This window comes from Gobio gobio, assembly GCF_949357685.1.
Source record: "Gobio gobio genome assembly, chromosome: 16".
Classification (NCBI taxonomy): domain Eukaryota; kingdom Metazoa; phylum Chordata; class Actinopteri; order Cypriniformes; family Gobionidae; genus Gobio; species Gobio gobio.
In genome coordinates this window covers 6,786,840-6,800,684 of record NC_137109.1, presented here as the reverse complement: position 1 = coordinate 6,800,684, position 13,845 = coordinate 6,786,840, and the positions used below count along the sequence as shown (strand labels likewise).

At 37.6% G+C, this 13,845-nt stretch overlaps 1 protein-coding gene across 1 annotated transcript; it reads right to left on the bottom strand.

The window, feature by feature from the left end:
* Positions 1–10,429: 10,429 nt before the first annotated feature.
* Positions 10,430–13,462, bottom strand: tent5d (terminal nucleotidyltransferase 5D; the record flags this gene model as incomplete). Its single annotated transcript, XM_079838519.1, has 2 exons — positions 10,430–11,055; positions 12,895–13,462. The coding sequence occupies 2 exons, from the start codon at positions 13,460–13,462 to the stop codon at positions 10,430–10,432; spliced, it is 1,194 nt and encodes a 397-aa protein (XP_079694645.1).
* Between the last annotated feature and the right edge of the window lie 383 nt (positions 13,463–13,845).

Below are 13,845 nucleotides of genomic sequence, written 5' to 3'. Positions count from 1 at the left end.
CTACAACAAACTAGTAACTACTAAGCATTAGCTGTCAAAATGCTGAGATTTTATGCATATAAAGAAATTATTAGTTCATAATCTTACCTTTCTTTGTGCTTTCGCTCCACATGTCAATGGAAATTGGAAGTTGTTCCCTTTGCTTCGGTAATTGATGTACCACAGAATTTACAAATCGCAGAATGTTTTTTTTTTTAGAGTCTTACTGCATATGAACTCTTTATGGCCCTTATATGCAAACTGAATAACAGATGATGTGGAAGACATTTTCACACATAGTTAAGGGCTAGAGGCTCGCTCCACATGACATCCTTCCTGACCTGAGTACCTTTGCGTCATGCGCAGTTGCACTTAAAAATTCACCAATCATATATATTATATATATATATATATATATATATATATATATATATATATATATATATATATATATATATATATATATATATATATATATATGTTTTTTTATTTTTTTTTATTAATGCTTGAATATCAAACAAATTCACCAATCATTGGACGTGTCAAACATCAATTTAAAGAAATATTAAAATAGAGTAATAATCATGAATATTTTGAATGGGACTCGAGTGGACTCGGGAATAAGTCCGAGTCCTAATATGTTCGAGTACGAATCAAGACCAAGTCCAAATGCGCACGAGTCCATGACAAGGCCGAGACCATTAAAATATGGTCTCGAAACCAAGTCCGAGACCGAGTCCGAGTCTCGAGTACAGATCACTGGATTATGGGGCGTTTTAAACCGAACCAGGAAAGAAAATGCCTCTGCACTCAATTAGATAGACCTACAACCAATCAGAGCAACGGAGTAAGTGACGTATTGAGCAACGCATAGTTGTCAACAGAACTCAACCGCACGCACACTGGAAGTAGAAGAAGAAGACGAGTGTAAATGATCTTTACCGGTGTTGTAAGAATACACGGAGTACTGACCAACACGATCATCATTTTTGAGAGAAATAGTAAAGGTGAACGCATATTCGAAAAGGTTCTCCGTTTAGTAAACGAATTCAACTCGAGCGCTTTTTGGTGACGTGGATGATTACGTTACTGTTGGTTATCTGTCAATCATCGTATAAAGCCCGCCCTGACAATGTGATTGGTCCAAACAGCTCTGGTTCCAGCATAGTTGCTCCACAACGGATCAAGTCCAGACCGAACTTCCCGACCTCAAATGTTGTGGGCGGGGCTAAATTCGACTAACATCCAGGCTATGACTTTATATCATTAGTTTATCTTTGCCTGCAGTAGCTGTGTGTCTCTGATAGATGATTGTTATGGCAAAACAATGCAAGAGAAACTCTGACCATATAATGTTGGTCACTTTTTAGTGATGGTTTAGTCATATAGTCATCATTTAGTGGCCTGGTTCACTGATACCAGGTTCTAATCTTGGATTAAATTGATTAAAATTACTTGTTAATTTCCTACAGTACTGTGATACTATGAAGATTTTATGAAGTCATTATGCATTATGTTTTGACAGGATCATGTAGACTTGCACAAACATCAAGAATCAGTCTATGAATCCCAACAATGGTGACAGTAAAAAAATATTTAGATCAACTTTGTACAATAAAAATAATATTCAGATCAATTCATATGTTGATGTCTCTGGCACTGTCCACACAAACATGGGTATTTTCAAAACTGCATATTTTCTATGAAGTTTGGCCGTTCGTCTACACGCAAACACAGTATCCGGTCACTGAAACCAGACCTTTTTGAAAACTCCTGCCAGGGTGAAGATTTTTAGAAACTCCGGTTGCAGTGTTGTCGTGTGTGCAGGGAAACCAGAGATTTTGGCTTGTTACATCAAAACCGGAACCGGCAATAACTTTTTTCCAGGTGTCTGATTGGCCAACATGGCTTTACGGTTAGAGTTATATCCTAACTTAACGGACTTATTATATATTATATTATTATATATTCTATAACCTGCTGGTTTGGCATGCTCTTGACAGCGCTCCATAGCGTGTTTTTGCATTTTCATGTGGACACAATTTTTCTAAAACAGGAGGAAAAACTCAGCTCAAAGTGTTTTCTGTATAATGAATTCTGTATTTAAAACACCAGATTGTAACAATACTGTTGCCACAATATCACAAGGCCACTGTAAAATCATGTGAAATGAACTGCTAATGTACTAATGTAAAGATTTGACTTCAAGTGATATCAGTGAGTCAGGCCACTGCATGATGACCATATCATCACCAATATGTGACCAACAGGGTTTAAAATTAACAACCAAATGCGGGAAAAAAATCAACTGGCGGGTAATGCTGTCAAATCTCCTGCATTTTTTTTGCCATAACAAATGTGTATCAGCAACACAGTTAAAGCAGCAAAAAGAAAAGCTAATATTAAAAAGTCAAAAGGTCAATAGCCACAATGATCACCATAATGGTGACATCAAGCTTTTTTTTTCATTAAAAAAAAATAAAACATCAACTCCAAAATCGCAGATAATTCTCAATAATAACTTTTGTATGAAATAAGGTCAAACTGGATTATTATAAGTAAAGATGCTGAGATCTTGAGAGATATGTTAGTGTTTAATGTTCTGTTGCTGCCAGTCATTTCAATTAATTCAGGAAATACCTGTAAAATAACAGTGATTTTTCTGTAAAACATTTAAGGAACATTTTGCACTTTATTTAAATTGGGATAATTTACTTAAATTTTATGGGAATTTGGATCTGTTCCTGTAATAACTTGAGAGATATAGATCTGAGAATTACTGAGCGAGTTCAACAACAATTAAGTGCATCACAGGAGGACTCCACATGCACAAACAACAGGCTCTTCTTTGCTGCTTTTTAAGCTAAGTTGAATTGCATTAGAGATTCAAAATGGCGGACAGCCATTTTGACCAAATATGGTATCAATGTTCTCTGTATGACTCAAGGAATCTGTCAATCTGGTTGGAATCTACTAGTTTATTGATTTCTGGGCAAACCATTCAGAAGTTATAAGCAAAAATATAAATTTTTCATACTTCCTGACCCGTAGGTGGTGCTGTGACGAAACACTGCAAGTAGCCACAGGTCATGCTTGTGATGACACGTACCAATATTTGCCACAATATGTGAAAGCGTTGGGGAGACATGGCCTCGCATTGAATTTGACATGCTCTTGGTAAAATTCAATGAATCAGAATTTTTTTTTTTTTCTAGGCCTCATGATTCAAAAGTTATTATTATAAACATGGGCAAAACTGTGAACAGTAGATAGTGCTAGATGGATATTAGAGACTCCAACCCTGCATCCCAATGTGCTTTCCACCCTATCCACCCTAAATCGTATTGAATATGACTAATGTTACATACTAATATTAGATAGTAGGGGTGTAAGGGTACACACATTCGTACCGAACCGTGACTTCAAAACCGAGGTACACACCGAACCGTCACCTTTGTGTACCGTTACACCCCTATTAGATAGTATTCACTCAAAAAAATAACTCATTGGACAAACTCAATTTAACTGAGGGCAGGTTTTCCATCCAATAAATATATGTAGCCCCAACTCATAGAAAACGAATTCATGCAATAAAATGTAATTGAGTTGGTCTAACTCAATTTTATCAAATACAACTTAAACGATATTTATATACTTATAACATTACTTTTTTATACTTGTCAAAATAAAATGAAAACATTTAATTGGAAAACCAATTATAAGCGCTTTCATTCATCATCACACACAATGCATATAATGAAAATATAAGAAAAGAGGTGTCACTCCTGATATTAGCAGATCACTGAGTGCCACTCTTCAGCATAACGCTAACCACACGATTAAAAAAACATTACAGAAACTCCTCTAAATGTCCAACATAACTGAACATTAAACACTAACATTAACTAACAACATATTTCCCTTTACAGAAAAACACATAAAATATCCCTAAATGTACTCTCCTAATGGAGTCCCTTGCAAAGCATGCTGGGAACTACAGATCCACTGCCCAGCTAGTTATGTCAACACAAATATTTCATGCAGTTTTATCACAACTTAATTAAGTAAACTTCAGTTTTAAAGGGTAACTTCAGTGATTTAGCATTAGGCTTTGTATCAACCCGGTAGTATATTCAAATTATGGTACTTTCCCCCCTCAGACGAGAGATTTATGCATTTTATTTCTGGAAAAAAAATCCTCCAATGACGCAAATATCGTCATTTTGTGTCATCTGAGGATTTTTTGGCCAGAGGCTAAAGACTACAGCTACTAGATGGAGCTGTTCCGCATGTTATTAACCCACCCACAAGGGGAGAGATCTCACTCACAGAATGTGAGACACAGACGGCCGCACTGACAATCATAATAACGGAGCGCGGTGCAGAGTAAAGTGAGTGTTTCAACTTTTCAATAAATTCCAGACTGGCGCTTAACGTTACCTCAGCTCTTCGTGAGGAATGAAATCTGACTCCTGCTGCGTCTGTGCTGTGACTTTCGTTAGACTCACTTTATTAGACTTTATTGAAAAGACACGTTCAGTTTTTAATTGTATGTTTATTCTCTAACTGAACGATTGTATTACTATGAAGATCAAAACTACGACGGTGTACGGAGTGGCCTCGTAGGGCAGCGAAGCAAGTGCATTCTGGGAGTTGTTGTCTTTCATCCACATGAGACAAAAAAACATTTTCTGTCTTTTCTGACTCTAGAAGGCACTAAATTCAAAAATAATTTCACATTTCTACTACACAAATGACCCAGTTTAAATACAAAGCTTAATGCTAAATCACTGAAGTAACCCTTTAAATATATTAGGTTGATTGAACACAATTAAATTAAGTTGTGACAAAATTAGATATGTTGAAGTAAAGAGAACAGAATTGAAATGTGTCATATCTATGAAGGGCCTGAATCAATTTTTATTAGTCACATTAAGATGCAGGCTAAATCTCTCCTCTCTGTGCCAAATTTCACAACTTTCCCGCAAGAAGTTCTATAGGCTAAAGGCAAGAGTGGAAGTGAAACCTTGGCCCCTAATAAAATAATACATATATTTTTTTTATATATATACAAGTTTGATGAAAAAACAAAGGCCTTTTGCCTTTGGAGCAAAACTATAGGTACAAAATAGCATGAAAATATCATTAATACACTTTTTTGGAAATAATGTTTTCATTTATAATCACTAATGATCCCAAACCTGAAGTTGGTCACTGTGGCCGCCTTTACATCTTGGCAAACTCAAGGCGGGCTGCCACAGGCCCTTTTGGTGGAGAGCTGCAGAGATGGTTGTTCTTCTGGAAGGTTCTCCTCTCTCCACAGAGAAATGCTGGAGCTCTGTCAGAGTGACCATCGGGTTCTTGGTCACCTCCCTGACTAAGGCCCTTCTCCCCTGATTGCTCAGTTTGGCCGGGCGGCCAGTTCTAGGAAGAATCCTGGTGGTTCCAAACTTCTTCCATTTGCTGATGATGGAGGCCACTGTGCTCAGTGGGACCTTCAATGCTGCGGAAATGTTTCTGTACCCTTTCCCAGATCTGTGCCTCGATACAATCCTGTCTCGGAGGTCTACAGACAATTCCTTGAACTTCATGGCTTGGTTTGTGCTCTGACATGCACTATTAACTGTGGGACCTTGACAGGTGTGTGCCTTTCCAAATCATGTCCAATCAACTGAATTTACCACAGGTGGACTCCAATCAAGTTGTAGAAACATCTCAAGCATGATCAGTGGAAACTGGAGCACCTGAGCTCAATTGTGAGTGTCAACAGCTGTGAATACTTATGTTCATGTGATTTTTTGTTTTGTTTTTTATTTTTAATACATTTGCAAAGATTTCAAACTTCTCTCACGTTGTCATTATGGGGTATTGTTTGTAGAATTTTGACGAAAATTCAATTTTAGATTAAGACTGTAACATAACAAAATGTGGAAAAAGTGAAGCGCTGTGAATACTTCCCAGGTGCACTGTATAACATCTGCGGTGTCCTAGAGTCTTACATAGTCAGAAATTTAAAATAGTGATTTTTGACAGTTTTGCATCAAAAATACTAAAATGAGAACACTAAAATCTCTACTGTCTCCTGCTTTTTGTTTTATACTTGAGCACAATTAAACGTGCATACTTTGTAACTTTTTGTTTTACTTTCATACATTTTTGGGGGTAGGCAATTAAGACTTTTGACATTGTATGTGTATTTTACCTTTACCTTAATAGTATTATTACTCAGTATTTTCCCCCTCTGAACCAATATTAATATATGTGTTATTTTATATTTTGAATAAACAAAACAACAACACTCATTTGTGATGAAGTGGATAATTGTTTGGATTCTTTTTATTACATGAACGAAAACGAGCCACAGCAAATAACTACTGAACATCTGACATCAACACAAATAGCATGAGAAAAGGAGAAAATGCACACCTGAAAATAAAAAAAGTGACGGCTGCATTTACAGGAGCGTTGTCCTTTCTGTCGTCCACTTTACAGTTTTCTCCTGCTCATTTAGGCACTAATGTTTTCCTGCAAAAATAATTTTGGTCATATAAACTGTTTTCATGATGGGTGTACATCATCTTGGTAAACAATTTCAGTCTAAACCTATTTCTAACCACAGTGTTACTACAGGTTTTGGCTGCATTTCATAGGTAGACAATTACATAAAGGTAAAACAGAGTGACTAGAAATCATACAGTCAAGCCAATACTTTACAAAACTCTAGGTCTGCACAGGAACAAAAATAACTCCACACGTTTGAATAGCTATACCAGTGATGAGATCTTCAATTAAACTTGCATTGTATATAAGGTCAAGGTCAAATGTTTACTAACACTTTTTACTATATTTTCAATATAACCTAAAAATAACATTTCTTTATACAATTTCAGTAAAGCCAACATGTGTTTTTTCTTGCTTCTGAAAAATGTATTACTTAGGCAAATCTCTTTAACACATTTTGAAGACAGTATAGTTCAGCAGTTTTCATGATGTCCCAGAATGTACACTTTTATAGTTTTGGTCCTGACGTTATAGTTTGTGTTTATCTGTGTATTTGTGTATACTGTATGTATGGCTGGTGCAATCTTTCATGTATGCTCTAATACAGTACTACACATACATTCTTGGAAAAATATATGCATTTTGTCACAAAGATGTAAAAAAGAGTGAAAATGTATTTAAGTCTTAAGCACCACTGATGGTTCTGTTAAATACAAAGAAATATTACATAACATCATTTAATGTCCTCGCATGGATTCTTTTGAGGCTACATTTACATTATATAGGAAAGAAAACTAAAGAAGACTGCTTGTTATTCTCAACATTGTGTGCCAAAGATACACAAAAGACACCAGCAAATGCCTTTGTTCTCCTTCTTTTTTTTGTGGTTGGTTGGTTTGTTTTCTTTTTTTGTACTTGTCCAAGTTTGGAAGTAACATTTGCATCTCATTCTCTTGAATTTGTGATTTGTTTTTTCATCAATTCAGTTCATTCTAAAGTATATTTTACATTTTGGTCAAAGAAGCAAACAAACAAAAAACAAACAAATAAATAAATAAAATTGTGTAGATCACTTCACAAATGAGAAAATATGAAATGCAGACATTGAGCAGAGGAACTTTTTTCCTGAAAATCTCTCATTTAGTCAGAGTAAATAAGAGTAATGGGGGGGAATTGGGGGGGAATCGCTTCTTGTACTCCTCAGTTGCAAGTCGCTTTGGATAAAAGCGCCTGCTAAATGCATAAATGTAAATGTAATGTAAATGGGGAATGGAGAACTTTTTTTAACACCCCATCCTTCCCTCGGGTCATGTGTTCATCGGAGTGGTCCAAGACCCTAGGACTTTTGTCCTACTTGAACCACACACACACACACACACACACACACACACACACACACGACTGGATTGGGGGAGTTTTGTGGTTGAAATTTAAAAAAGTAACAAATCCTTCACTCACGGGTCAATTTGACCCCCATAGGAATGAATGGAATGCGAGGAATGCTTCAGAACACATAGAAAAACCTATAAATGCTCAAAATTCTAACTAAAAATGCTAAAACTTTACCAAAAAAAGATTTTATAATGTCTACATGTGAATCTGAATGCATACTGAAGAGAAACTGACTTTAGGACCCAGCGGAACAGCTCATTTGCTCCAGATAGAGCAATAAGGCCATCTAGTGGAAAGAGACATCATCTTATATTTATTCTACGCAGGAGGTTGACACCCAAAAAAAAAATATTAAGTATAGTTTTAGGGCTTTGGGTCATTTTGACCCACGAGGGAAGGATTTGTTACAAAGTGCGAGGGAGGAAGACACGTGATCCTGCTGAAATTATGAATACATAGGAGTTTCCAATCTTGCTCCAGGGAGGACCACAGGAGAGTTTAGCTCTAGTCCTAATTAAACACAACTAAATCTTTAATCAAGGTCTTTAGGATCACTGGAAACTTCCCAGCAGATGTGCTGGAGCTAAACCCTGCCCCCCGGGAGCAGGATTGGAAGTCATTCATAATCTACTAATAAGCATATATTATAAATTAAAATGCAAACACCCAGTAGATGTACTAATAAATAGCACAACATATTAAAAAAAACATAATTCAAACAGAAATCTGAAAAAAGGAAGAAGAATGGAACACTGATCTTACTGAACGTTCTTAGAGCAAAACAAGACAGGAACAATTTGTTTAATCGTTTCAGACAACAAAAGTACTTTACTATGTAATAGAGCCAATGCATGCTGATTATTTCTCTTGCACTTTTCGTCATGCCAATAAAGTGTTAAATTATTCAAAATAGTTAGTTCTATCAATTTGTCTTTTTCAGTGTTTTTGTTTGTTTGTGTGTTAAACAAGACTTTTAGCTACCTCTGATAAGAGAGGAACATGCCTAGCAAAGTTTTTTATCTTCTAATATTTATTTTCATGGTCACATATTTTTGTGTCTTCCTGTCATTTATCTTGTCATTGTTGTTTTCAATTAAATTCATGCACTCTCAAAAAAAAAAGGTACATTTTTGTACCTCCAAGTAAGGAGTAGGGAAGTAGTTCGGTCCTAAAGAGCTGATGTCCTGCAGAGTTAAGCTCCAACCCTACTAAGCCACCACAGTATAAAACTCATGGCTCCCAGCATGCATTGTAGCATTAAGTATGTCACCATTGTTGGGATTTATATGCTGATTCTTGATATCTGTGTGAATATAAGCTTTTTTTCCCCCTCGAATGTATTTAAAAATCATAATTCAGAATGTCTGATCCATGGCAAAAAAAAAAGTATTGTTTGTGAATATTATTTATTAATATTTTTAGTCAGTGATGCGTTTAATCAAACATTTTTCTTCATGATAATTTTAGCTCATAGCTTCTTTTGATTTGAACACTGTTAACACTGTTAACGCTGTAACAAAAACCACAAACTCACATAAAAAGCCAAGAGTCAAACTGCCTAAACACTAACATATAACACTAACTATAAAACATCAACATCTAAACCTCTGTTAATTCTCAATAAGAGCATCTATAGACGTCTTTCAGGGTTGGAGTTTCTCTAGAAGCCAATACGGAAGTGACTTAAACTGCAATTCATCGACTGGCCACTAGAGACAGGCTCCAGAAGGAGCAGAATCTCATTGAGCTCCATGTTAAAATGCCCAACTTTACAGCAGAAAAAAAACATGTTTACAGCCTGGTACAAATTGTGGTTTTAGTCTATATATCTAATTTTGCCCTTCATGACAACTGTGAGGGGGGTGAATTATTTTATAACTCATTCATTTATATTATATAAAGCCTTACATTTCTGCATAATTAAGGGTGTGGCCACTTTGAGTGACAGGTGGATAGCTGTCACTCAAACAGACAGCAGACAATGCTGTCTGTTAGTCATCACCTCAGCTCCAGCTCAGTCCCCGCCTCTTTAACCAATTTCAGTTAACCGGGAGTGACGCGCGGTGACGTGCTGCCAAGATGGCAACGGCCAGCTCAACCCTACTTTACACTTCAAAACTGCTCTTCAGAATTCTATGGGTGACATAACGGACACTACGTCCATATTTTTTTACAGTCAAACTGGGTTGGAGTCAAACTCTGCAGGACAGCGACTCACTAGGCCCGAACTTGCCTACCCCTGCTCTAAGTAGAGAAAAACAATGGTATAACTGTACCCTAAGGACCAATTGTGTACCTTTAAAGGTAAAGTTATACATTTTGTTCCCCAAGAAACAAAATTGTACCTCCACTGTACCTTTTTTTTCTGAGAGTTTGTGACATGTTTTAACATTCATATTGCTAGTGCAAGTGCTCCAATGTTTTTATGTATAATTCTCACTGATAGTCAATCAGTTCTTCATTGAGATTTTCCACTGTCCAACACTTAAGTACTGTTATTTAAGCGTTTGGGCCCAAGCTCAAGGGTAGATTGTTAGTGGTGGAAATGTACCTAGACCTAGACCAGTCCAGTCTGCATGTGTATGTGTAGTGGGTAAGGGTGGTATATTAGTGGGGACTGGCCATTTGAAATGTAATAGTTACTGAAGTTGTGGTCTGTCATGTATGGTGCAGGCTGGTAGTAGCAGGTAACATTATTGGCATTAGGAATGATATTCTGCTCACCCAAGACTTTGAGTGCTAGAATGGTAATCATATTGAGAGTCTGACGACGCTCATGCCCCATCAAGCACACAGTGCTCTCATTGACCACTCTCCGAAGTGTCATCAAGTAATCATATTTGCTTTTCTCTTCTCCAATAAAATGGTTGCGCAGATATGATTCAATCTTGCGCTGCTGCTCGTTCACATCAGGGAAGTCAATAAAAAAACGTGAACACATGTAGCGCTCAAGTGTCTTAATTTCAGTTTCACAGGCAGGTTTAAAGTCCCGGACAAGCAGATTACTGTACTTGAGCAGGCCTCCACCCCTGATCTCTTCAGGGTTGCGTGTTGCTATTAGCCGGTAACGTAGATGATCCATAGCCTGTTCAAAGTCACCATACATGCTCTCAGCCATCACTGTAATGCAAGGCAGCTCTTTGGAAGGGAATATGGGCTTGTTAAAGTCTGAAGCTGATGGATCTGATATCTTGGAAACCACCACCTCACTTACTGGGGACGTTTCTAACGTATGTGACATTGATACTACAGAGGGTTTCAAAACCTGTGAAAGTACTTCAGACGGTTCTAGAACTTCAAAGAATACTTCCGATGGTTCCACGACATCCAGAGATCCTACTGATGGTTCTAAAAGAGCTTCTGAGATTCTAGGAGTCTCTGTTTCTGTTGAGGATATGGAAGGTTCTAGTGACTTTGAAAAATGTGGTGCTGATACAGTGAGGCTTTGAACCTCTGGTAAAGAGACAAGTGGTTCTAATACACATGGTAATAGTTCTGGAGGTTCTTTAGTCTGTGGAGTTGGCACAAGAAGTTCCTGAGTCTGCAGAGTGGACAGAGGAGAGTTGGGAACTTGAGGTTCAGAGCACAAAAAATTGGTCCCTACCACTTGTGAATCAATAGTATGGTCTGTAGACAGTGGTTTCAATATTTGAGAGGTGCAATTTGTTGCCTTAGATACCGACTCGAGGGTGACCGAGGGTGATGTGAGGTCATCAACTTGGGCACAAGACTCAGTGTCTTCCTTTTTGGGAGAGCCTGAGTTCAGGTGATAACTCTCATTTGCCTGAAGTAAAGGCTCAGAATTCACATTAATGAGAGGTACCATTGCCTGGCACTTTGCTGTCTGGATGCTTTCGGTAAAAGGCTGGTTTATCCTGTTTGGATCTTTAGGGAGATTACTGGGATTGGACGTAGGAATGACTATATGTGTAGCTTCACCAGTTTCTGGTTCTGAGCTTTGTGCTCGACTTTGAAGGCTTTCCTCTGGTGATAGACTCATGCACAGTGTCTCTTCTGAATGGATGCCGCTCTCTGGAGCGGCAACAATAAAAGCTCCAGTACAAGTGGCTAGTTCTTTTGACTCTTTAGATTCTTTTTCTGAGGCACTGGATAATTCAAAGCTTTGTGTGGTAAAACCTGACAATTTAACCTGCATAGGTAATGATTCATTTGGGTAAGCTTTAGGTGGATGCAAAACCTGACAAGTATTAACATCCAAATTATTTGACACTGATTTATCTGGTGAACATGGCACAGGAGTTGTCTTTTTTGACATTTTCCGAGGAGGTTTGGGTGAGGAATGCTTGAGAACAACCATTTGTGAATTTTGGCTGTTTTTCTTGGCAGGGGGTGGCAGAGGATACTCAGCAAATGAATCTAGTGCTGCTTGTGTGAGAAATGTAATGGGAGCAGGTTGAAATGTGCATCGCTCACCAAAGGTCCCTTTTGTTGAAAGACAAGAGAAGTCAGTATGTACCATTTCAAGCCATGGTTTGGAATTAACTGCCTCTATGTCTAACATGTCAGAATCCATTTCACTAATGTATGTTTTAACTGGGGGATTTGTTTCCTTAACAGACACTACCAGTTCATTTCCTCCTCCTGAATCAATACCAGTTTCATTTGTATCTACCTCTAGCAGTGTCTCCTTATGCAAAGACACATTTTCATGAAGTTCCTTATTTTCCTCCACATCCACCACTATAGGGGGCTCTGATTCTTGCTCCATAGGTTCAGGCATTGTTGTTGTTTCAACCATCTCTGTTTCAACATCTTTGTCCATTTCAAGAGTTGGTTCTGGTTCTGAATATTTAGGCTGTTCTTTCTGATTGGTTTTACAATAACACTGAGTCTGCATGTCATCAGTATTGCAAGACATGTCTTTGTCACATCCCTGGTGATGTCCTATGTCACAAGAGCTGAGAAACGATTCATCCATTAGGGCTGACTGAATCCCTTTTGTTTGAGCTGAAGAAGAGTCATAGCGCTCTTGGTCTTCTTCAACCTTCCTCCTTTCAGCATCCAAATAAGATTGTAGCATGCTGTCCAGGATGATCTGAAAGGAGTCCACACTAAATTCAAACTGCCGTCGTAGAGAGTTGACAAACTTGAGCTCTACGTTCTTCCCGCTATTATTTGATAGGGAGATAAGGCTCCAACGGTCATGCTCAGTGAACACCTTGACCATCTTTTGCACATATGCTTCTTTCATGGTGAGAGCTGTGATTTTATCTTTGTTGACTCCTTTAGGTAGAAAGTCCAGAAGACAGCCCAAAACCACCTCCTTGATAATCTGGAAGTCCTCTGGTTTGGGAAGCTCCACACCAAAGATGATATCCAAGTCTTTATAGCTGGTGCCATTCTCTTTCACCAGCACATGACTGGCTGTAGATCCATTGAGACGGACATCTCTTACCTTGATTTTCTTCAAAATCAGTCTGTCTCTGACAACATGGATTATGTCTTTAGGCTTGATTTCAAGGGTTGGGAAATTGCCCCTGCCATGAATGGGAATGACCTCTGTAAGAACTTGGTCCAAAGTCTCCACCTGCTCTTGCGTCAGTTTGTGAAACCGGCGGTCATCTTCCATCTCTATCACGTTCACTAGATCTGGTAGAAATACAGATAGAGAAAAAATTGATTATATATGTGCAGCATGTAAAACATTCTAGTTATATTTAATAAAGTGCAATATAGCAGCCAAACTTGCCAGTAGTTGTCAAATTCGATTTTATGCTAAATTAAAATGCTTTCATGTACAAAAAAAAACAACATTTTGGTGCACATTTAGTGTATAAGTACAAAATTTAATCAGCATAATATTAATACTAAATGTAATAAACTAGGTGTTACCACTGATTTATATATTTCCTTGCAAACTTGATGATTGAATTGATGAGGGTAAGACTTTGATCTGTTTTGTTGTCTCAGCTTTACAACAACACAGCTTTGAAGGATCTGAATAAGAATGCA